The 26098-nt window shown below is 43.7% G+C and overlaps 1 protein-coding gene across 9 annotated transcripts; it reads right to left on the reverse strand.

Annotated features, from left to right (window-relative positions):
- Positions 1–5576: 5576 nt before the first annotated feature.
- Positions 5577–25210, reverse strand: LOC147195126 (collagen alpha-4(VI) chain-like). 9 transcript variants are annotated; one of them, XM_086128454.1, is made up of 28 exons: positions 25070–25210; positions 23540–23563; positions 21886–21900; positions 21787–21807; positions 21398–21418; positions 20991–21011; positions 20668–20694; positions 20564–20584; positions 18951–18965; positions 17668–18261; positions 17175–17189; positions 17079–17099; positions 16675–16695; positions 16296–16316; positions 15900–15920; positions 15747–15767; positions 11635–11655; positions 11407–11427; positions 11021–11041; positions 10627–10647; positions 10474–10494; positions 10074–10094; positions 9414–10001; positions 7780–8373; positions 7447–7461; positions 6555–6587; positions 5887–5954; positions 5577–5806 (listed from the first exon to the last, which is right to left on the reverse strand). In XM_086128454.1, the coding sequence occupies exons 1-28, from the start codon at positions 25122–25124 to the stop codon at positions 5720–5722; spliced, it is 2445 nt and encodes an 814-aa protein (XP_085984580.1). In that variant the 5' UTR covers positions 25125–25210; the 3' UTR covers positions 5577–5719. The 9 variants fall into 9 exon arrangements, with proteins under 9 accessions (XP_085984580.1, XP_085984582.1, XP_085984581.1 ...); XM_086128456.1 differs by lacking the exon at positions 21787–21807; XM_086128455.1 differs by lacking the exon at positions 17175–17189.
- Between the last annotated feature and the right edge of the window lie 888 nt (positions 25211–26098).

The following is a 26098-nucleotide window of genomic DNA, read 5'->3' on the forward strand; positions in this document are numbered from 1 at the left end:
AAATATATCCCATTTCATAATCACTCCTTTTGGACAAATTCCTTCTCTCGAGGGGCTCCTTCGCAGCCCTTGATGGTTAAAGCAGAACTGCTGTAAATCACCTGAGCGCCCACTGACTCACAGACACACTTGGACATCAGTCACTGACATGGCTGTATGGGGTTGAGAGGCTCTTATTGCCCCCTCCCCAACCGCCTCCCACCCACCCGCCAAAAAAACTGAAGAACAAGAAGAAGAGGGATACACCGCTAGCCACCTCCACAAAAGGCTGCAGACATCCCTGGTGAGTTTTTATCACTCCCGCCATTTTTTTTTTCTTCTCATGTGGAGGATTGAGGGATCAGGTGTGCAGCTGTTGGCGTCATTCATGTGTCAAATGATTCAGTCTGCTAGTGTGGGAAGACATGCACGGAATGCACATGTTGTTTTAAGACACTCGACTTGTTCGAATCAGCAACTTCAAGTTCAAGTCACTTTTTGCTTTTTTTTTTTATTGTTCTTAATATTTGGAACTATTGTCAAAGTTTGAAATGCGTTCATTCATTTTGAAACACACACACACACAAATTCATACATACAATACATAAACACATGCAATCCTTTTTAAAAAACATAACATTTTAATTGTTGACATTTTTTTTTCTCAATTTCATTTCTCAGGTGATTTTATTGATTTATGATCATGATTTGCCTGGTCAACCTGGAAGGGGGATTTCCTGGTTCTGTGGTCCCTTCTCGAGGTTTTTTGAGGTTTTGCTTGCCCTCTTGGCGGGGGGTTGGTTAGATCAGGACATGTTGTCATACAGTATTTGTCAACTGAGGGCCAGTGAAGCCCTTTGAAACTCTTGTGATTACGGGCTACAGAAATAAATTTGACTTGACTTGAACCGCTTATCCTCATGAGGGTCTATTTTGGCTGAAAACTGTCAATCTGATATCAGCCAAACTGCACGGATGACTCTTCTTTAATTTCTCCGCATAAAAATGGATACATCTTAATGACAAAATAAAGGTATACGCAAAAGGTTGCTATCCATTGAGTTTTAAAATGAATTATCTAATTGAAATTAGAATTGCACTGCATTCAGTGCCATTCTTTTTTTTTTTGTTCTTCTTTTTCTTAAGAAGGGCGAAACTTAAATATACAATGACCAAAAAAAGTGCACAAGGGAAGCTTTGAGGTGGTGTGTCAGTCAAGCAGCAACACACTGGAGACAACTTAACCTTTGACCCCGGCCCTCTTTGAAATGAGTAGACTACTTTTGAAAGTGAAGAAAAGCGGACAAAGGAGTTGAAAAAGAAATGTTTCCAATGGGAAGAAAGGCAGCAAATGCTTTGAATCACAAATGGAAGTGGAATGTTGATTGTAGACTCACTTTTTTGGGGGGGGGGTGGAATTTAACCTGCACAAGAATCAAAAGTTAGTCACGAGTCTTTTGGTATGCTGTGTTCAATAGGAAACGGAATTTTATCAGGGAAACTTTCAGTATGCTTCTCGGTGCAACTACCTGCTGTGTTGGCTTTGTGCTCCTTCCTCCATGACACTTTCTTACCTTTTTATTCATTTGAGAGGAACACTCGGCCCAGCTTTGGATGTGAACGAGGCCCTCCCTTCTGCTCTATTATCCAGATGCCAGCGGGCACCACGTCAACAGCACGTCTGCATCCAACCACCCGGAGACCAACAACATCGATGCTTGATTTCAAAGGTAGATTTCAAGAGAAGGATCATGGCGGAATATGTGTTGGACTCGGATAGAAAGCGCAGCCTGTGAGGCACAAGTTTACCCAAAACGAGGGTTCTTTTTTGGGATTCAGGCCAAACCATGGTCCAATCTAAAAGTGTTGCTTTGGTTCCACCTTGTGGCCACTTGATGGAGTCAAGCCATAACTTGTCTCATAAGACCATCCGGCATGATCATTTGTTGCAAATTTTCCAACCTCCACCTATTTGAAAACCACTGTTCTAAAGAGTGGACAGGGGATAATGTTTTGACAGTGACCAAGCCAAAGAATCCTCAGCGCTGACCACTTCAGCCAAGACCTGCTTGTGATTTAGCAAAAATGCCTGTACTAACATTTCACTCTCTCTCTCACCCCCGCTCTCCCCCTTACATCTAACAATCAAAAATGTCACGCGAGCCGGCCTGTTGGCAGGAATAGACAGCTGCCTCTGATGATCGCAGGGAAGGGTGGAAACATGGAGAACTGTGGGTCAACGGCAGGCTGGAATCTCCTCCCGTGAGGCCCAATCAGGATCAATAACACACACACACACACACACACACACACACACAGTGATGTAGACTCAACTTGATGTGTGGTGACGTTGGTAGGACTGAAAAGTAGTTTTAATTTCACAGAGCATCCCACATTATGGTCTTATTGCAATGTTTTTAATTTATTCGACCTTGTCTCAGACATGCGCTTTTCCCTGAATTCTCAATTTAAAAGGGAAGTCAACACAAAAACGTTCTTAACGACAATAAATTCGAGAGCTCCACTAGTCCAAACATGGCATTCTCATTAATATCAGGGGTCAGTGCTTGGTCCAAAACTATTCATCTTATATATAAATGATATCTGCAAGGTCTCAAAACAATTTAAATGTGTCCTATTTGCTGATGATACAACTTTCTACTGTTCTGGAATAAATCTGAAACAGCTCCTGACAACCGTAGAAAACGAATTAAACAAATTAAAAAACTGGTTCGACAGAAATAAATTGTCACTTAACCTGAAAAAATCGAAGTTAATTGTTTTTGGCACAAGACCAATCAAACACCAAGCTAAAATTATGGTAAACTCAATTGAGATAGAAAGAGCGTATGAAACCAAGTTTCTCGGATTAGTAATAGACTCAAAACTATGTTGGAAGCCACATATCGATAACGTAAAAAGAAAAATAGCCAAAACCGTAGGGATCCTCTACAAAACCAAGGAAGTGCTAAATAAGAGATCTTTGTACACATTATACACTTCATTATTATTACCATATATGACCTACTGTGTGGAAATATGGGGAAATGCCTGCAAAACAAACACACTCCCTATTCTCAACCTACAAAAAAAAGCAATTCGAATTATTAATAGATCAAAATATACGGAACCCACAAATCCACTATTTATCAAATTAAATACGATGAAATTTTATGACCTGGTTGACTTTAAAATCGCCCAATTAATGTACAAAGCACACAATAACCTGCTCTGCCAAAACATTCAGAAGTTTTTCGAAATTCGAGAAAGCAGCTATGATTTAAGAGGTACCAACTTATTCAAAAAACTCAAAACAAGAACAAACATCAAGCAAAGAAGTGTATCAATCAAAGGCGTTAATCTGTGGAATAATCTCGAAACGGACCTGAAAATGAGTAAATCGCTTGCTGAGTTCAAAAACAAATTCAAAAAAATAGTACAAACAACCTACATCAATCAGAGTTAAAATGATAAATTCAAAACATTAAATATAATGATAAATCAGAACTAAGTTGATAAATAGAGAAAGGTATATAAATATCCATTATGAATACAAGAGAAAATTGACACAAGAGTGTCAGGGTGTGGAAGTATATAATCCCGATACAAACCAAAAGTTGTAAAAATATCACGGTTAAGGGTAAAGTATGAGCCTTAATGGAGACTTCTTTCTTCTTACTTTTTTCTTTTCTGATTGATATAAAAATGATTTATTAGATACAATCACATAACGGGGTAGGACTAGATAAGTTTTTTACTTCTTCCTACTCCCTTGAACATAATAACTGTGTTGTATGAAGATTGATTTCTTTCTTTTTTTATCTACCTTATTTTCTGTCAAATTATTACTGTATATATGTTTTATGTTCAATAAACAAACCAAACCAAACCAAACCAAACCAATATTGCGTTTGCGGAATATGAATTAGGGGTGCGGGGGGGGGGCATTTTACCACTTGCTGACTGAAAATGACATCCATCACTTTTGCTCGGAGCTCAGGTAATGACCAATCACGTCTCATTTTTCTTAAAGAATAATAAATGTGAGTCTTGCTGTATGCTCTGTCTACATATGTTGCTGCACCATTTGTGTCGCTTAAAGGGTTATTCTGTCGCAATATCACTGCTATTCATTAGTTGGTCTATGGCGTTTTGCATTGCTTTTTAGCATTAAGCTAAATAGATGTACATGTGGCAAAGTAATGTTTGTTTTAAATACACAATATGGCTCTTTGTTTCATTAATTTGGCAGAAAGCTTCAACTGCGTGTGGCATAGGCAGTTGTAAGCCTCTTTTTTGAAGATTGGTCATAATCTGGAACAATTTTCTTTTTCCGAACAATGGTGCGTATGTTGGTCACTCCCATCGCAAGGCACCAATGTCTTGGAAAATAATTTAAAACAGCTCAATATCAGGTTGGTGATGCAGTTTCACACTATAACCACAATATCGCGATAAAAAGTATTGCCAGATTTATATCTCTCCAACTGTGTCAAAAGTAAGACTTGTATTCCTTTGTCAATCAGGTTTTGTTGGAAGTGTATCTCGTGATGCGGCTAGTCGGTGTACGCAAATGTATGTCAGCATCGCTTCAGAGTAAAATTCAATGACATCCCACACTCAAATTGGCTCTTATTGAGAAAAAAACAACAACAAAAAAATGTCAAGAGTCACCAGAAACAGGGCGACATTCCTTCACCATGAAATGGTAACGGATCTTTGGTGAGGGGGACGCATGGCTACAGGGTTGCTTCAACCTTGCGCTGACCTCGTATGATCTAAGTTTACAAAGTGGTGACGAAACATGAACCACAGTCTGCAGAATTAACTTCAATTGCACAGCCGGATTATGGGGGGAGGTGTGTGTGTGTGTGTGTGTGTGTGTGTGTGTGTGTGTGTGTGTGTGTGTGTGTGTGTGCGCATGTGTGTTTTGTGCACTTTTCAAGAGAACACACGCTTCTAATTTGCTCACATGCGCGCGCATGCGCACACACACACACACACTGCAAATATGACCTTTTCTGAACAGGCCAATAAGCAATGATGGGAAGTACTGGAGTCCAAATTCAATTCTGTATTTGGAGATTTTTCAGTGTACGACTACATACACCATCCTCAAACACTCAACATATACATTTAACTATTTAACATCTCTCCAAGGTAAAAAAAGATGATGTGGAAAATTCACACCAATATTTTTAAACATTGTATGAAGCTAAATGTAATTTTCAGTGTGAACTGCTTTACAAACAACACCTGATAAAGTACAAAAGTTGAATCAGTACTAGCAAAATACTTTTGCCACCTCTGCTTATTGGCTGCTTGATACCATCAGATTCATCGAGGGGAAGGGGTCGAGTAATGAAGTCATTTGCACATGCTCTTCATGCAATTAAATCAGCGAGGTCAAAGGTTTTGTGAGGACGGACAGCGCTTGTCTAATTTGAACAATCCGCTCAGTGAGGTTGTAGCAATCCCTGGGGCTGCGGGGACCTGCTTCCACTTCCTACGATGTAGGAAGTACGGGTCAACACGTAAGGAGGAGGAACTGCTGACCGTATTCAATATTGTTTACACATCAAATAAAATAAAACAAATGTGTTCTGACCTCTTTTATTGTCATAGGTTCACATGAGCGTGCATTAAAGTCCTCCCTGTGCATATAAGCACACACCATGATTGACAAACTGGAAGAACAGTGGGCTTCTCCGCTCTTGCACGCGGAGAGGTTAGACCTCCATCAGGGTGACTGGTCGAGGGTCACCGTTGTAGAATTAAAGTCAAGTTGGCAGTCGTCACAGAACTCACGAGTAGCATTAATGATGAACTATGAGGGAGCAAACATTTATCATGAGAGCAAGAATGTGTACTTCGATGCTGCACATGTCAGGTATTGCATGCACTTACTTGTTGGAGTATTTCTGTCACATTAACTCCCAGGGTAAAATTAACCTGAGCTTTTATATGCAGGTACACTGTTGAGAAATACGAAAGAAAAAAGAAATTAAGTCACCGAAACTATCGACCTACTCCTCTTGTCTCTTATGTTGCATATACCTTTTGTAGCTTTGAGGGAATGTACCAGCATTACATTCGTCCAAAATTCGTCAAAAAAATTTTTTTTTCAATAGTATCTGCAATCGTCTTCATTCATTCAGAAGTAAATCAGAAAAACTCTTTCGAGCAGAACAAAATGGCCGGAACAGAAGATAGATTGGAAACTGCTTTTTGTCCGTGGATGTCAACATTATGACACCGACCCTATTAAAGTATTGTCCTAACTACCTGTAATAATAGCAGCAAGTGGAATAACATCTACTCACTTTTAGGTCTGTCTACCTTCCCGTTGGGAGACTTTTCACAGTATTTGTCTCACAGTCCAACAGGAATCGCCACCATTTGTAGATGGTCATTTGCTGGCCTCTACTGGTGAAGACATATTATTGCTCTCTGTTTTTGATGGTTAAGTGGATTTGCTTCCTGCAGTTGCCAGTACAATGCCTGCGTGAGTGTGTGCGCGTGTGCGTGAGCGTGTGTGTGTGTGTGTGTGTGTCTGTGTGAGTGTGAGGAGGTACCTCTTCCTTGAATCACGAGCTCGTCTTCATCATCTACCAACAAAAGACAAAATTATCTTATTTTGTATCGGAGTGGTAGTAGTCAAAATTGTACAACACAAAAATTTATATAAAAAAATATAATCTAACAAAAACAACCCCAAAACATTTATCCTTCATTTGTTTTCATCAGTGCTCTTAAATCACAGTGTCCGCTCTCTGGTGATCTATTTTTATTTATTTTTTTTTTAGAACAGACCCCATATTCCTACTCAACTCATGTTGTCCTTAGGGCAAAGTCGCACCTTCTGCCACAATGGGATTTTTGTTGTTTTTTAAGGACAATGCCCATTAATGAACATAGCAAAAAGTCATCATTTAGGTATGCTCCTCTCCTCCCACCTCCTGTGTGTAACTGCTCACCCTCCCCTCTCTGCTCAACTGAGCAGAAGGGAAAAAAAGAGGCTAGATTCATATCATGAGCTTCAGATTTAGCGCTATCTGTAAGCAACCATCATGTTGTGCCCTGCTTGTAAGTCCCCTCAAAAAAAAAAAAAAACAATCTTTAAAAAAAGCTCATTACCAGTGACGGAATGTTTCAGCGGCAATTAAACCCTTGACTCTTTAAACCACTGTAAACCAACAAACCATATGGCCTCATGGCAAGTTACCTGCTGGGCTGGGAAAGGCTGATAGACTTATAAAATGCAAGAAAATGCGTGATTTATTCAATTATTTTAATTTTTGAATGTACAGTATCACCTTATCTCTACATTTGGCATTTGGTCAATTATCGTTACAAGACGGTGGCGGTGGACAATGGGCAGACGCAGTTGGGTGTGTTTGAGTTCTACTTGTAGATCATTTTTCTGGTGTACAATATGGAAAGTACACATTGGGTGTGTGGGCTTACCTGATGGGCCGGGATCTGAAAAGCAAATAAAAGAGAACATGTTATTTATTCCATTTTAATGGAGTGTTGATGACCGCGATATCGTTGCAATTGCGATATTCAACATCACATTTTCGTCATTGGTGAGGTAGCGAACGGGGAATGTGCATGCCGCTGAGCCTGGCGGGTTCAAGGAAACCCTGGCGGCCTGATTCAGATACATTTTCGTAATACCCCCGTCAACGAGATTTCTATTACGTAATCCGACGCCACCCAGGAATCCAGTTAATTGTACGCCATTCGTAGCCAGAAAACCTTTACCCAGAAGCCCCTGTATGTGCTTCTGTCACTCACCTTGCGTCGGGGTGGGGTTGATAATGGAATTGCATATGGTTGCCATGACAACCTCGCTCAGACTCTGAAGAGATTGGAAGTTGTCGATCAAGAATCGGAAGTCGTCAGACGGTTGGTTCGCGATGGCCTCCAGCTCGATCTCATTGACGAATCCCACTCCGATAGCGAAAACGATGACTCTGTGTTGTCTGAGGCGCATCGCAGGCTGAACTACGTCGTCGCCGGAGCTTCCGTCTGTGATGACCACGGCGATCTGAGGCACTCCCTGGTTCGCTCGGCTTCCTGCGCTTTCATTGAACACCTGCGTCCGGATGAAGTCGATGGCCTTGCCCGTCTGTGTAGCTCCCCGTCGGTAGGGGAGGTTACCCAGTTCGGCCAGCAGAGAGTTCTTTTCCATGTGTTCTAGCAACGAGAACTCTAGAAAAGGGTTGGTGCTGTATTGTACCAAACCCACGCGGATATTGTCTGGACCGATGTCAAAACCAGACACCACGTTCAGGAGAAACTCTCGGACCTCCTGGAAATTGGTACTGCCAATGCTGCCCGAACCGTCCACCAAGAAGACCACATCAGCCACTGTGGCATTCACACATTCTGAGAGGGGGGAGAGAACAAAGTTAGGACCTTTTAATCTTCATCCATACATGATCTTGACTGCTTATACTCATTAGGATCGCAGGTAAACTGGAGCCTTTTCCAACTGACTTTGGGCAAGGGGTTGGGTACGCCCTGGACTGGTCACCAGTCAATCACACTGTAAATATTGGGGTCATTCCAGGATTTGGAGGATATTTTCTCTCTCGGCGCCCCGTAGAATTTCAAGTAGTCCAGACACGAAATACAGAAACGTGCACTTGTGTAAATTTTAGCCGCCGTGAGAAAAAAAAAATCTAAGTGATTCTGAAATGTTATTCTAAATACTGGATACAGTGGTGCCTTGAGATAAAATATTAATCCGTTGCAACCCCCCTCCCCTCCCCCCAAAAAACATTTTTATCATGATTTTTAATGACCTAGATGAATATGCAATGGTCTGGAATGAGCAGAAAATGTCAAAGTTGAATATTTTGATTTTGGACCAACAATGTAGAAAGCAAGGAATGACCAAAAAAGAATAATTTCTGGATTTCGCTTTTAAAATTTGAAAATAAATAAATTGTCGGAATAAGATGAACGGTTAAAGTTGGAGTCGGTCAAAAAAGAATGTGTAAATGTGTCAAGGTGAAAAAGAAAAAAGTTTGTTTTTTATTTTTTAAAAAGTGAAAAAAAATATCCAATGGACGAGGGGAGGAAAGCAAGGAAAAAAGTAATGAAGGAAGCATGACTTGCTCCATAAAGATATTGAAGCCCCCGGTTGTTCCTGATGTTGCGTTATCAGTATGTAAATGAGGCAACAGTGTGAAGGGATTTGAGTCCCAAAGGTAGAGGTAGCGAACAGAGAATGCGCATCCCGCTGAGCCTGGCGGGTTCAAGGAAACCCTGGCGGACTGATTCAGATAAATTTTCGTAATACCCCTGTCAACGAGATTTCTATTCACGTAATCCGACGCCACCCAGGAAACCAGTTAATTGTACCCCATTCGTAACCAGGAAACCTTGACCCAGAAGCCCCTGTCTGTGCTTCCGTGACTCACCTTGGATGGGGTTGATAATAGATTCGCATACGTTTTCCAGGACAACCTCGCTCACGTTCTGAAGAGATTGGAAGTTGTCGATCAAGAATCGGAAGTCCTCAGACGGTTGGTTCGCGATGGCCTCCAGCTCGGTCACATTGACGAGTCCCACTCCGATAGCGAAGACGGTGACCCCGTGTTCTCTGAGGAGCAGAGCAGGCTGAACTACGTCGTCTGTGGAGACTCCATCTGTGATGACTAAGGCGATCTGAGGGACACCCTGGTTCGCTCGGCTTCCTGCGCTTTCGTTGAACAGTTGCGTCCGGATGAAGTCGATGGCCTTGCCTGCCTGTCTACCTCCCCCCAGGTAGGGGAGGTTACCCAGTTCAGCCAGCAGAGAGTTCTTATCCATGTGTTCCAGCAACGAGAACTCAAGAAAAGGGTCTTGGTTGTATTGTGCCAAACCCACGCGGACATTGTCAGGACCGATGTCCAAACCGGACACCACGTTCTGGAGAAACTCTCGGACCTCCTGGAAATTGGTACTGCCAATGCTGCCCGAACTGTCCACCAAGAAGACCACATCAGCCACTGTAGCATTCACACATGCTGGGAGGGGGGGAGAGAACAAAGTTCTTTTGCCTGGAATACAATGCACCATGTGTACGTGTAGACTGTTACCTGGAGTGCTGGCAGTAGGGGCTTAAAAGCAAAGAAAATAGAGAATTATTTTTTTTATTCCATTTGAATTTGTGAATGAACAGTGCCATCTTCACTCAAAATTAAACGTTTGATGAATACTTTTTAAACAGGTTGTGATCATGTGACAGGTTGTGAAGTGGATATTTACTGGTGGCCATCTGATGAACTGCTAATAATGTAACCTAATACTCTTGTAAAACCGTTGCTCGGCTAAAATGATCAGTGAGATATAAGGCAAAAATAACAATGGAGTGTCTAAAATTTGGAACATATTTGCTGAAGACTTGGTTGGACGCTGTTAGCCAACTGAGTGTTTGAGCGTCCTTTGTGGGGCAATGTGCTGGGATACAATGCGGCACGTGTTTGTGTGGAAATTTACCTTGGCTGCTGGCAGTCGTATCTTAAAAGCAAAGAAAAGAGAACATGTTGCTTTAAACTTGGTTGGAGGCAGTTGGGCACTTGAGGGTTTCAGCTTCCTTTGCAGGTCAATGTTGTGGAATCCAATGTGCCATGTGCACGTGTAGACTCTTACCTCGACTGCTGGCAGTAGTATCTAAAAAGCAAAGAAAATAAAAAAAAACATGTTATTTATTCCATTTTAATTCATGAGTGTACATTATGACCTCGTCTCCACATTAGGCAGTTGGTCAAAAATGTTTTTTCAGTCACTGGGGCGATGGAATAGAGTGCAAAGTTTTGAGTTGAGTATAAGCTGGTGGCCTTTTGATTAACTTCTCATCATGCAACCTTATACTTGAGTAAGACCGTCACCCAGCTAAAATGATCAGAAAGATATTCTGCAAAAACAACAACATTCTACATAAGATCTTTAAACGCATTCGCCGTTGGGCACTTGAGTGTTCCAGCTTCCCTTGCCAATCATTGTTCTGGAATACAACGCGCCACGTGTACGTGTGGACGGTTACCTCGGCTGCTGGCAGTCGTATCTTAAAAGCAAAGAAAAGAAAAAAACAGGTTATTTATTCCATTTGAACTCATCAGAGTACATTATTACCTTGGGCAGTTGGTCAAACATGTTTTTTCAGTCACTGTGGTGATGGAATAGTGTGCAGTTATGAGCTGGGAGCCGTCTGATGAACTGCTAATTATGCAACCTTATACTGGAGTAAAACCGGTGTTCGGCTAGAATTACCATTAAGATTTGATGCAAATATAACAACATTGTTTGTAAAATCTTTTAAGATATTGCTTTAGACTTGGTTGGACGCCGTTGGGCATTGGAGTGTTTCAGCTTCCCTTGTAGGGCAATGTTCTGGAATACAATGCGCCATGTGTACGTGTCGATGGTTACCTTGGCTGCTGGCAGTAGTATCTTAAAAGCAAAGAAAAGGGAAAAAAATAGTAAAACCATTGCCTGGCTAAAATGATCAGTAAGATATGATGCAAAAAGAACAACATTCTACATAAGATCTTTAAACATATTGTTTTCAACTTGGTTGGATGCACTTGGGCATTTGAGCTTCCTTTGTCGATCAATGTTCTGCAATACAATGCGCCACGTGTACTTGAAGACGATTACCTTGGCTGCTGGCAGGAGTATCTTGAAAGCAAAGAAGAGACAAAAAAAGATGTCATTTATTCCATTTTAATTCACGAATGGACAGTTCTCATCTCGATGAATTAGGCATTTGGTGATTACTTTTTCAAAGGCTGTGGCTATTGGATCACGTGTCAGGTTGTGAAGTGGATATGAGCCGGTGGCCATTTGATGAACTGCTTATCATGCAACCTAATACTGTCGTAAAACCATTGCCCAGCTTAAATTATCAGTGTGATATAAGGCAAAACTAAGATAAGATAAGACAAGAAAACCTTTATTAGTCTCGCAATGGAGAAATTCCCGATTCACAGCAGCAAAGTTATGAAAGGAAGAAGCAGAACAACTAAATAAAGGAGCTGCTGGAAAGGCAGCCACTCACGCGGCGCCATTTTGAAGTCAAAATAACAAAAATAACACAACACAACACATAGGACACAGATAGTCGTGCAATCTTCACCACTTTTCTGCATACACTTTGTTGTCTGAAGCAGTTATAGATGAAAGAGGAGAGGATCAAAGTGTCCTTTCACCAGTGGATCAGAGACGTCATGCTGAAAATGTGCACACGTCTGCCATTGAGTATCTGAAAATGTTAACATATTTGCTGAAGATTTGGTTGGACGCTCTTTGGCACCCCCTCCGTGAGTCGTCACCTTACCGTGGTGGAGGGGTTTGTGTGTCCCAATGATCCTAGGAGCTAAGTTGTCTGGGGCTTTATGCCCCTGGCAGGGTCACCCATGGCAAACAGGTTCTAGGTGAGGGGCCAGACAAAGCACGGCTCAAAGACCCCTGATGATGAGTACAATAAATGGATCTAAGTTTCCCTTGCCCGGACGCGGGTCACCGGGGCCCCCCTCTGGAGCCAGGCCTGGAGGTGGGGCTCGTTGGCAAGCGCCTGGTGGCCGGGCCTACACCCATGGGGCCCGGCCGGGCACAGCCCGAAGAGGCAACGTGGGTCCCCCCTCCCATGGGCTCACCACCCATGAGAGGGGCCAAAGGGGTCGGGTGCAATATGAGCTGGGCGGCAGCCAAAGGCGGGGACCCTGGCGGTCCGATCCTCGGCTGCAGAAGTTAGCTCTTGGGACATGGAATGTCACCTCTCTGGCAGGGAAGGAGCCCGAGCTGGTGTGTGAGGCAGAGAATTTCCGACTGGATATAGTCGGACTTGCCTCCACACACAGCCTGGGTTCTGGTACCAGTTCTCTCGAGAGGGGTTGGACTCTCTTCCACTCTGGAATTGCTCACGGTGAGAGGCGCAGAGCAGGTGTGGGCCTACTCATTGCCCCCCGGCTCAGTGCCTGTACATTGGGGTTCACACCGGTAGACGAGAGGGTTGCCTCCCTCCGCCTTCGGGTGGGTGGACGGGTCCTGACTGTTGTTTGTGCATATGCACCAAACAGCAGCTCAGCATACCCACCCTTTTTGGAGTCCTTGGAGGGTGTGCTGGAGAGTACTCCTGCTGGGGACTCCCTTGTTCTGCTGGGGGACTTCAATGCTCACGTGGGCATTGACAGTGAGACCTGGAGGGGCGTGATTGGGAGGAACGGCCCCCCCGATCAGAACTCGAGTGGTGTTTTGTTATTGGACTTCTGTGCTCGTCACGGATTGTCCATAATGAACACCTTGTTCAAACATAAGGGTGTCCATATGTGCACTTGGCACCAGGACACCCTCGGCTGCAGTTCGATGATCAACTTTGTAGTTGTATCATCGGATTTGCGGCCGCATGTTCTGGACACTCGGGTGAAGAGAGGGGCGGAGCTGTCAACTGATCACCACTTGGTGGTGAGTAGGCTCCGATGGTGGGGGAAAATGCCGGTCCGTCCTGGCAGACCCAAACGTATTGTGAGGGTTTGTTGGGAGCGTCTGGCGGAATCCCCTGTCAGAAGAGTTTCAACTCCCACCTCCGACAGAGCTTTTCCCATGTTCCGGGGGAGGCGGGGGACATTGAGCCCGAGTGGACCATGTTCCGTGCCTCTATTGTTGAGGCGGCCAATCTGAGTTGTGGCCGTAAGGTGGTTGGTGCCTGTCGTGGCGGCAACCCCCGTACTCGCTGGTGGACACCAGCAGTAAGGGATGCCGTCAAGCTGAAGAAGGAGTCCTATCGAGCCTTTATGGCCTGTGGGACCCCAGAGGCAGCTGACGGGTATCGACTGGCCAAGTGGAACGCAGCTTCGGTGGTCGCCGAGGCAAAAACCAGAGCGTGGGAAGAGTTCGGTGAGGCCATGGAAGCCGACTTCCGGACGGCTTTGAGGAAATTCTGGTCCACCATCCGACGTCTCAGGAGGGGGAAGCAGTGCACCACTAACACTGTGTACAGTGGGGATGGGGCGCTGCTGACTTCGACTCGGGACGTTGTGAACCGGTGGGCAGAGTACTTCGAAGACCTCCTCAACTCCACCAACACGCCTTCCTTGGAGGAAGCAGAGCCTGGGGACTCTGAGGTGGGCTCTCCTATCTCTGTGGTTGAAGTCACCGATGTGGTTAAAAAGCTCCTCGGTGGCAAGGCCCCGGGGGTGGATGAGATCCGCCCGGAGTTCCTCAAGGCTCTGAATGTTGTGGGGCTGTCCTGGTTGACACGCCTCTGCAACATCGCGTGGTCAACAGGGAGAGTGCCTCTGGATTCGCAGACCGGGGTGGTAGTCCCTCTTTTTAAAAAGGGGGACCGGAGGGTGTGTTCCAACTACAGAGGGATCACACTCCTCAGCCTCCCTGGTAAGGTCTATTCAGGGGTGCTGGAGAGGAGGGTCCGTCAGGAAGTCGAGCCTCAGATTGAGGAGGAGCAGTGTGGTTTTCGTCCCGGCCGTGGAACAGTGGACCAGCTCTACACCCTTAGCAGGGTCCTCGAGGGTAAGTGGGAATTCGCCCAACCAGTCTACATGTGTTTTGTGGACTTGGAGAAGGCGTTTGACCGTGTCCCTCGGGGAGTTCTGTGGGGGGTGCTTCGTGGGTATGGGGTACCGAACCCCCTGATACGGGCTGTTCGGTCACTATACCACCGATGTCAGAGTTTGGTTTGCATTGCCGGCAGTAAGCCGGAATCGTTTCCAGTGGGGGTAGGACTCCGCCAAGGCTGCCCTTTGTCGCCGATTCTGTTCATAACCTTTATGGACAGAATTTCTAGGCGCAGCCGAAGTGTTGAGGGGGTCCGTTTTGGGGGCCTCAGTATTGCATCCCTGCTTTTTGCAGATGATGTGGTGCTGTTGGCTCCTTCAAACAGGGCTCTCCAACTCTCACTGGAGCGTTTCGCAGCCGAGTGTGAAGCGGTTGAGATGAAAATCAGCACCTCCAAATCTGAAACCATGGTCCTCAGTCGGAAAAGGGTGGAGTGCCCCCTTCGGGTCGGGGAGGAGATCTTGCCCCAAGTGGAGGAGTTCAAGTATCTTGGGGTCTTGTTCACGAGTGGGGGCAGGAGGGAGCGGGAGATCGACAGGCGGATCGGTGCAGCGTCTGCTGTGATGCAGACGTTGTATCGGTCTGTCATGGTGAAGAAGGAGCTGAGCCAAAGGGCGAAGCTCTCAATTTACCGGTCGAGCTACGTTCCAACCCTCATCTATGGTCACGAGCTATGGGTCGTGACCGAAGGAACGAGATCCCGGATACAAGCGGCCGAAATGAGTTTTCTCCGCAGGGTGTCCGGGCTCTCCCTTAGAGATAAGGTGAGAAGCTCGGTCATCCGGGAGGGGCTCAGAGTCGAGCCGCTTCTCCTCCACATCGAGAGGAGCCAGATGAGGTGGCTTGGGCATCTGATTCGGACGCCTCCTGAGCGCCTCCCTGGTAAGGTGTTCCGGGCATGTCCCACCGGGAGGAGACCCCGAGGAAGACCCAGGACACGCTGGAGAGACTATGTCACCCAGCTGGCCTGGGAACGTCTCGGGATCCCCCGGGGAGAGCTGGAAGAAGTAGCTAGGGAGAGGGAAGTCTGGGCTTCCCTGCTAAAGCTGTTGCCCCCGAGACCCGGCCCCGGATAAGCGGTAGATGATAGATGGATGGATGGATGGCTCTTTGGCACTTGAGTGCTTGAGCTTCCATTGTAGGGCAACGTTCTGGAATACAATGTGCAATGGGCACGTGTTTGTGTGGAAATTTACCTTGGCTGCTGGCAGTCGTATCTTAAAAGCAAAGAAAAGAGAACATGTTGCTTTAGACTTGGTTGGAGGCAGTTGGGCACTTGAGGGTTTCAGCTTCCTTTGCAGGTCAATGTTGTGGAATCCAATGCGCCATGTGCACGTGTAGACTCTTACCTCGACTGCTGCCAGTAGTATCTAAAAAGCAAAGAAAATAAAAAAAACATGTTATTTATTCCATTTTAATTCATGAGTGTACATTATGACCTCGTCTCCACATTAGGCAGTTGGTCAAAATGTTTTTTCAGTCAGTCACTGGGGCGATGGAATAGTGTGCAAAGTTTTGAGTTGAGTATAAGCTGGTGGCCTTTTGATTAACTTCTCATCATGCAACCTTACACTTGAGTAAGACCGTCGCCCAGCTAAAATGATCAGAAAGATATTCTGCAAAAATAACAACATTCTACATAAGATCTTTAAACGCATTCGCCGTTGGGCACTTGAGTGTTCCAGCTTCCCTTGCCAATCATTGTTCTGGAATACAACGCGCCACGTGTACGTGTGGACGGTTACCTCGGCTGCTGGCAGTCGTATCTTAAAAGCAAAGAAAAGAAAAAAAACTGGTTATTTATTCCATTTGAACTCATCAGAGTACATTATTACCTTGGGCAGTTGGTCAAACATGTTTTTTCAGTCACTGTGGTGATGGAATAGTGTGCAGTTATGAGCTGGGAGCGGTCTGATGAACTGCTATTTATGCAACCTTATACTGGAGTAAAACCGGTGTTCGGCTAGAATTACCATTAAGATTTGATGCAAATATAACAACATTGTTTGTAAAATCTTTTAAGATATTGCTTTAGACTTGGTTGGACGCCGTTGGGCATTTGAGCTTCCTTTGTCGATCAATGTTCTGCAATACAATGCGCCACGTGTACTTGAAGACGATTACCTTGGCTGCTGGCAGGAGTATCTTAAAAGCAAAGAAGAGACAAAAAAAAGATGTCATTTATTCCATTTTAATTCACGAATGGACAGTTCTCATCTCGATGAATTAGGCATTTGGTGACTACTTTTTCAACGGCTGTGGCTATTGGATCACGTGTTGTGAAGTGGATATGAGCTGGTGGCCATTTGATGAACTGCTTATCATGCAACCTAATACTGTCGTAAAACCGTTGCCCAGCTAAAATTATCAGTGTGATATAAGGCAAAACTAACCATTGAGTATCTGAAAATGTTAACATATTTGCTAAAGATTTGATTGGACGCTGTTTGGCACTTGAGTGTTTGAGCTTCCAATTGTAGGGCAACGCTCTGGAATACAATGTGCCACGTGCACGTGTGGAAATTTACCTTGGCTGCTGGCAGGAGTATCTTAAAAGCAAGGAAAAGAGAAAAACATTGAGTTATTCCATTTGAAAAGATGAATGGACAACACGGGGAAGTTACCTGTGCTGTTGTTGCCTGAAATGGAAATGAAGAAAAAAAAACACGGTATTTTCTTCCATTTTAAGTCATGAATGCACAGTGCCACGTTCCCTATAAATTTGGCGTTTGGTGAATACTTTTTAAACGGCGATGGCTACGGGATCATGTGACAGGTTGTGAAGTTGATATTAGCCTGTGGCCTGCTGATGAACTTCAAATAATGCAACCTTATACTGGAGGGAAACTATTGCCTGGCTAAAATGATCAGTAAGATGAGATGCAAAAAGAATAACAGTCTTCGTAAGATCTTTCATTATATTGCCTTCGACTTGGTTGGACGCAGTTGGGCATTTGAGTGTTTGAGCTTCCTTTGCAGATGAATGTTCTGGAATACAATGTGGCACATGTATGTGTGTGGTGTGTCCGACGCCACCCAGCAAACCAGTTAATTGTACGCCATTCGTAACCAGGAAACCTTTACCCAGAAGCCCCTGTATGTGCTTCCGTCACTCACCTTGCGTCGGGGTGGGGTTGATAATGGAATTGCATATGGTTGCCATGACACCCTCGCTCAGACTCTGAAGTGATTGGAAGTTGTCGATCAAGAATCGGAAGTCGTCAGACGGTTGGTTCGCGATGGCCTCCAGCTCGGTCACATTGACGAGTCCCACTCCGATAGCGAAAACGATGACTCCGTGTTGTCTGAGGCGCATCGCAGGCTGAACTACGTCGTCGCCGGAGCTTCCGTCTGTGATGACCACGGCGATCTGAGGCACTCCCTGGTTCGCTCGGCTTCCTGCGCTTTCATTGAACACCTGCGTCCGGATGAAGTCGATGGCCTTGCCCGTCTGTGTACCTCCCCGTCGGTAGGGGAGGTTACCCAGTTCGGCCAGCAGAGAGTTCTTTTCCATGTGTTCTAGCAACAAGAACTCTAGAAAAGGGTTGGTGCTGTATTGTACCAAACCCACGCGGATATTGTCTGGACCGATGTCAAAACCAGACACCACGTTCAGGAGAAACTCTCGGACCTCCTGGAAATTGGTACTGCCAATGCTGCCCGAACCGTCCACCAAGAAGACCACATCAGCCACTGTGGCATTCACACATTCTGAGAGGGGGGAGAGAACAAAGTTAGGACCTCTTAATCTTCATCCATACATGATCTTGACTGCTTATACTCATTAGGATCGCAGGTAAACTGGAGCCTTTTCCAACTGACTTTGGGCAAGAGGTTGGGTACGCCCTGGACTGGTCACCAGTCAATCACACTGTAAATATTGGGGTCATTCCAGGATTTGGAGGATATTTTCTCTCTCGGCGCCCCGTAGAATTTCAAGTAGTCCAGACACAAAATACAGAAACGTGCACTTGTGTAAAGTTTAGCCGCCGTGAGAAAAAAAAAAAAAATCTAACTGCAGCTGTGGCGTAAGTGATTCTGAAATGTTATTTTAAATACTGGATACGGTGGTGCCTTGAAATAAAATATTAATCCGTTGCAACCCCCCTCCCCTCCCCCCAAAAAACATTTTTATAATGATTTTCAATTACCTAGATGAATATGCAATGGTCTGGAATGAGCAGAAAATGTCAAAGTTGAATATTTTGATTTTGGTCCAACAATGTAGAAGGCAAGGAATGACAAAAAAAAAAAATAATTTCTGGATTTCGCATTTAAATTTTGAAAATAAATAAATTGTAGGAATAAGATGAACGGTTTAAAGTTGGTCAGTGCCGGTCACTGAAATAGTCAAGAAAAAAGACCATCATGATTTATGAACGGACATACTGGGAAGTTACCTGTGATGTTATTGCCTGAAATATAAATGAAGAAAAAAAACACGTTATTTTTTTTCCATTTCAGGTCATGATTGGACAGTGTTATAGTTACCGTATTTTCACGACTATAAGGCGCCATTAAAAGTCTAAAATTTTCTCCAAAATGGACAGGACGCCTTATGATGCGGAGCGTCTTGTGTATGCGCTGAGTTCCAAAACCTGACTGACAGCCGACACGCTGTTTATATAGAGAAAAGGCGGAAGTGACTGTGGACATGCATGCGGCAAAGAAGTCGGCCAGTCAGTGAAGGGTGGGCGTGTATATATATACACATATGGAGAGCGAGAGAGAAAAAAGGCAGATGTGAGTGAGGACAGGCATGCAGGGAAGAAGTCCGCCAATCAGTGAAGGGTGGGCGTGTAAGTGGACGCTAAAGGGACGCCCCAAGCAGGTTCCAACACCTGTATAGAGTGTGGCTATGTGCATTGTTGCAAAACAACTTTGGTTTTGGTTTCTAAGAACCCCCGAAAATAAAATCTACAAAGAGACACGCCTACGAAGCTCAGTTCAAACTTCAAGCCATCGTTTATGCTTTTGGCATGCGTGCCCATCTCACAGCAGCGGTGAAAAACCAAGTCAAGCAAATGAACTCTGAGCTTGCCGTTATTCCCGGAGGCTTGACTAAAGAACTCCAACCGCTGGACATCGGCATCAACCGGGCGTTCAAAGTAAAGTTGCGAACGGCATGGGAACAATGAATGATCGATGGCAAACACAACTTTACAAAGAGTGAGAGGCAGCGCCGGGCGAGTTACGCCACAATTTGCGAATTGATTGTGGCTGCTTGGACGAACGTGTCTGCTTGCACTGTTGTTCGAGTTTTTGGCAAAGCCGGCATCATTTCTGTGGAGCCACATGGCAATGAGAGTGACTGACAACGAGAGGGAACACGGCGTTTTTGATGGATTACCGGTACTTGCACAATTGTTCAATTCTGATACAGAGGATGAGGACTTTGATGGATTTCTGGGTGATGATTGATCGAAAAACGTGAGTACATTGTACGATGGCTAAATAAAATACAACGGAACTCAGTTTTCCGTTGCCTTTTTAAAAACGTGTTTTTAGCTTGTATCTGTATGTCTTGGCATGCTACCGTATGCTACAAGCTAACGTGTTTTTAGCGTGCGCGCATGCATGCCGTATGTTTAAGCTGGCGTATGTTTTACCACTTTAAAATTGCGCCCAATAATACAGTGCGTTTTGTCTATGTGTAAAATACAGAAATAGCACCCATTAATGAGACTGCGCCCAACCATACGGTGCGTCGAATGGTCGTGAAAATACGGTACTTCAAATGTGGTGTTTGGTGTGGCTATGGGATCATGTGTCAGGTTGTGAAGTGGATATTAGCATGTGGTTGTCTGATAAACCGCTTATCATGCAAACTGTTGCCCAGCGAATACGATCAGTTAGATATAATGCAAAAATAGCAACATTCTTTTTGAGATCTATCAAATACACTATTTATCTATCTACACGCATAACAACGTTGGACATTTGAGTGTTTGAGCTTCTCTTGTCGAGCATTGTTCTGGAATACGATTTGCCACGTATACGTGTAGACGGTTACCTTGGCTGCTGGTTGTCATATCTTAAAAGAAAAAAGAGAAAAAAAAATTGTTGTCAATCATTGTTCTGAAATACAATGTGCCACGTGTACGTGTGGAAGGTTACCGGTAACTTGACTGCTGGCAGTCGTATCTTCAAAGCAAAGAAAAGAGCAAAAACATGTTATTGATTCCATTTGAATGAAGGAATGAATGAACAGTGTTATCTTCACACTAATAACGCAACCTTACACTGTCGTAAAACCGTTGCTCGGCTAAAATGATCAGTGAGATAAAAGGCAAAAATAACATTGGAGTACCGGTATCTGAAAATGTTAACAAATTTGCTGAAGATTTTGTTGGACACTGTTTGGCACTTGAGTGTTCCAGCTTCCCTTGCCAATCATTGTTCTGGAATACAACGCGCCACGTGTACGTGTGGACGGTTACCTCGGCTGCTGGCAGTCGTATCTTAAAAGCAAAGAAAAGAAAAGAAAACAGGTTATTTATTCCATTTTAATTAATGAATGAACAATGTTATCTTCACTCCAAATTAAACGTTTGATGAAAAAATTTCAACAGCTGTGGCGATGAGATCATGTGACAGTTTGTGACCTGGATCTTAGCTGGTGGCCGTCTGATGAACTGCTAATAACGCAACCTTACACTGTAGTAAAACCGTGCTCAGCTAAAATGATCAGTGAGACATAAGACAAAAATAACATTGGAGTATCTGAAAATGTTAACAAATTTGCTGAAGATTTTGTTGGACACTGTTTGGCACTTGAGTGCTTCAGCGTCCCTTGTCAATCATTGTTCTGGAATACAATGCGCCACGTGTACATGTGGACGGTTACCTCGACTGCTGGCAGTAGTATCTTAAAAGCAAAGAAAAGAAAAAAAACGGGTTATTTATTCCATTTAAATTCATGAGAGTACATTATTACCTTCGGCAGTTCGTCAAAAATGTTTTTTCAGTCACTGGGGTGATGGAATAGTGTGCAAAGTTATGAGTTGGATATGAGCTGGTAGCCTTCTGATAAACTGCTCAGCAACCTCATACTGCAGTAGCCCGGCTAAAATTATTGGTAAGATCTGATGCAAAAATAACAACATTCTATGTAAGATCTTCCAACACATTCGCTTTAGACTTGGTTGGACGCCATTCGGCACTTGAGTGTTTGAGCTTCCCTTGTTGATCATCGTTCTGGGGTACAATGCGCCAAGTGCATGTGTAGCTTGTTACCTAGACTGCTGGCAGAAGTATCTTAAAAGCAAAAAAAAGAGAAAAAAACATGTCATTTATTCCATTTTAATTTTTGAATGGACAACACTGGGAAGTTACCTGTTTCGTCGTCACCTGAAAAGTAAATAAAGAGCAAAAACGTGATTTATTCCATTTGAATTTTTTGATGGAGAGTATTATCTTCACTATAAATTAGGCATTTGGTGAACACTTTTTAAATGAGTGTGGCTATGGGATCACGTGCCAGGTTGTGAAGTGGATCTTGGCTGGTGGCAATCTGATAAACTGCTTTTCGTGCAACCCTTTACTGTAGCTATAACGTTGCTAAAATTATTTGTAAGCTATTTCGCATGAATAACAGCAGAATCGGTCTAAAATCTTGAAAGACATTCTCTTTAGACTCAGTTGGACACAGTTGGGAATTTGATTGTTTGAGCTTCCCTTGTCGATCGTTGTTCCGGTGTACAATGTGCGAAGAATATGTGTATGAAGTCAACTGGCCTGATGGGAGTTGCATCTTTTAAATTAAAATAAATAAATAAATAAAGATAGTGATAGAGAGAAACATGTTTATATATATATATATATATATATATATATATATATATATATATATATATATATATATATATATATCCATCCATCCATTTTCCGAACCGCTTGATCCTCACTAGGGTCGCGGGGGGTGCTGGAGCCTATCCCAGCCGTCTTCGGGCAGTAGGCGGGGACACCCTGAATCAGTTGCCAGCCAATCGCAGGGCACACAGAGACGAACAACCATTCACGCCCACACTCACACCTAGGGACAATTTAGAGCGTCCAATCAGCCTGCCATGCATGTTTATGGAATGTGGGAGGAAACCGGAGCACCCGGAGAAAACCCACGCAGGCCCGGGGAGAACATGCAAACTCCACACGGGTTCGAGGCTGGAATCGAACCCGGTACCTCTGCACTGTGAAGCCGACGTGCTAACCACTGGACTACCGGGCCGCTATATATATATATATATATATATATATATATATAAAAACCATTCTTACCTAACCATGCATTTGGCATTGAAAACAATTTGTAAAAAAGAAAGAGTGTGGATAATGTATGGACGTAACTGGGCAGTTCTGTGTTTGAACTTCTCTTGGAGATTATTACTTTGGTGTACAATATGTAAAGCATTGTAATTTTCAGGTGCTAGAAGCCCTTTTTTTTTCTTTTAATCAGACTCATAATAAATAAAATGTAATGTAATAAGTCTTTTGACTATGTACAGGTTTTATTTTCCAAAACATAAATACTCCAAATTCACTGGAAAAAGCTTCAGGTTCCCAGCGATGCTATAAAATGCATACAGTACATGAATGCGGTCGTGCACGTGTATCAAACTCAAGGCTCTGGGGCCAGATTTGGCCCGCCACGTCATTTTACGTGGCCTGCGAAAGCAAATCATGTTTGTCAACTTCCACAATCCTTGCTCAAATATTTCCCGAAATGTCTATTTGTCATGTGTAATAAATAACGTGAGAGTTCGTAATTATTCTTCTGACCCTGTTTACACTTGCTTGAACAAGAATCGAAGAAACAACAAATAACTGACGAGTGATTTCAAAACTATCAATCCCTCAATATGATGTGCACAAGTAATAATGAGATGTGATGATATAACATTAAGTTGTCACAGCCCTCCGAGGGAAGACGTAACCCCAAAGTGGCCCGTGACAAAAAGGACTTTGACACTCCTGCAGTAGTGGATGTTACCTGATTCATCTTGGGTGATTTGCGCTGTTAAAAAAAAAAAGAAAAGAAAGAGAAAAGGACATCGTTTACCTCATGAAACAACATACAAACACAACAGTGTGTATTCTGGCTCCTGAAGAACCATGTAACATTTGCGTTCTGTTTCTACAGTTTCAGGGCTGCTTAATTTTGGAAGGTCAATATGTTATTGTGAACGGCACCCCGGATGTTGTTGCGTGAGACACTTCCTTTTTTACTTTGAAGCCTTGAAAAGATGGACTGAAACTTTGTGTTCTGAGCCAAACACAGCCTGTATAGAATGTATTTTGTAAATTTAGGTGATATTATTAATCAGTGGGGTGTGTTCACCGTGAATTTACATTTGAAAGACGTTGCAATTGTTTGTGGTTAGCATTTGTGATCACGATTAGCACATTAGCTCGCGAACGTGAGCAATACGAGTGCAGTCATGGACCAGACGAGTGGGGCACATTGTTTTGCCACGTTTTATTTTGCAAAAGCATGCAAGTGTCTTTCTGTTTGTGTTCCAGTTTGACACCTTCTTGACCCGCCTCTACGGCGAATAAAAGGCATGAAACATCGACAGGTGTGGCCATTGAAGGAGTTATTAGTCTGTCTAGCCGTAGCGGGGACGTGGCATGTGCAGAACAGTGTCTTTTTATTTCTTGTCAGGAAAAGAGAGGAAAAAACTGCATGTTTGTTGCGCCATTAACATGAAATCGTCAAAGACAGTAAGTCATTTTTGGCGCTTTAGATTGGTCATGAGAACAAAACAACAGACCCACGTCACTGACCAATAGTATCCATTGTTGGTGGGGGGGGGGGGGGGGGAGAATCAAATTGAACAAATTTGCATCTATGGTCCTCAGTGGGGGTTTTTTTTTCTCTCTACGGTCTATAAAAGGACATGGATGCACAATTTGTCGTTGTTGAGAATCAGCTGTGAGCACTCTTTGCTAACAGCTGCCAGAATGTGTCTCGACATGACCAAACAGCTCTGTTCATACTGCGTAGAGAAGAAAGGAGTCTTTCTTTATTTGTTTGAAGATGAAGAAGATGAATTATGCCACAATAAGAACCACAAACAAAGCGCGGTCATGTTTTTTTTTTTTTCCCCTCAATTTAGGTCAAGTCCAACTCAAGTGTCAATTCATGTCTCGGAGGCTTTGCCTTTCACTTTCACTTTCCTGGTGGAAGTGAGTGCGGATGCTTTTTACCGTGATACATATTCGACGTCAAAACGTTGAATGTGACAGATCACTGTGATATATATTTTGAAACTAAAGGTCTTTTTAGTACTTCATTTCACTTAAATCACTTTTTTTTAATTGCTTTCTTTTTTTCGAAACAACAACCCTGCCTACATGCTATGCGCTACATGCAAAAAGGAGGAGAATTGGGATCACGATCATATCCTAACAGGAATTTTTGTTTTTCATTTGCGGCATTGATGTACAGCTTACTTTTTATATTTCAATGCAAATGTTGACTCATTCAAGCCTTTAAATAACAAATGTAACAGGGACTCACCATTAACCAGCGCTACAGACACCAACAGAAAGAAATAGCAAATAAAGTGATCCATTTCTGACCCAAACACCTGACTTCTCCCAGGAAGGACACTTTCAGAAATGACTTCTTTTCTGTCATTTCTTTCCCCCCTTCCTTGTTGTCTACTAATTTGTCTCCTTTAATCTTGGTAGACACACCCTCTACTCTTCATTGGCAGGAATGTTGTATGGTTACCTCGAGAGGGAAAGCAGCTTCATGTCATTTACTGTTTTGGTGTCGTATTGAATTATTATTACTGGAAAACAGAAGAGAACATATTTTGCTTCGTCGATGCCGACGGAAATTAGGATTCGGTTAATTCACAAAACGCAAGCACAGCACGTTTTCCAGCCCCCCCCCAAAAAAACCCCCAGTCAAACTCAACCTTTAAATTGCAATAAAATACAGACTCAGGGCCATTGCTCAACCACTAATCGGTCATCATCTCCCAAGTGATTTGTCCGTTTCCTGGTCTTTTGTCTTGTGATTGAGTACTGCAACTGTTTGTATTGTTTCTTTCATGACGTCTTGCTGATTTGGTTTTTAATTCTGTCATTGTAGTCTTAAAGTTTAATGTGTCTCACGTTGCTATTTTAGAAACCTGCCTTGGGACTACGGCTGAAAGTTAGCATTTATGCTAAGTCCGGCGCATTGGGTCTAGTTGTGGTGTGAGGGTACGTCATGGGTGCCGTCAGTTCTTCAGTTGTTGGTTCGGGTCCTGGATCTTCGGTTCCTTCGTCGACTGTTACTGGTGGAGATTTGTTTGGAATTTCCGGGTGTGATCCAGTTGGCGGATCGAAGCTTTCTGTTGTGAGAGGTGTGTGTGTGTGTGTGTGTGTGTGTGTGTGTGCACTTTTCAAGTGAGCACACGCTTCTAATTTGCTCACATGTGCGCGCGTTCGCACACACACACACACACACTGCAAATGTTACCTTTTCTGAACAGGGATATGATGAACGGTCCAACAAGCAATGAAGGGAAGTACTGGAGTCCAAATTCAATTCTGT

The sequence above is a fragment of the Hippocampus guttulatus genome, chromosome 14 (genome assembly GCF_054856545.1).
Source record: "Hippocampus guttulatus isolate MCC_2025c chromosome 14, RoL_Hgut_1.0, whole genome shotgun sequence".
In the NCBI taxonomy this organism is placed as follows: Eukaryota; Metazoa; Chordata; class Actinopteri; order Syngnathiformes; family Syngnathidae; genus Hippocampus; species Hippocampus guttulatus.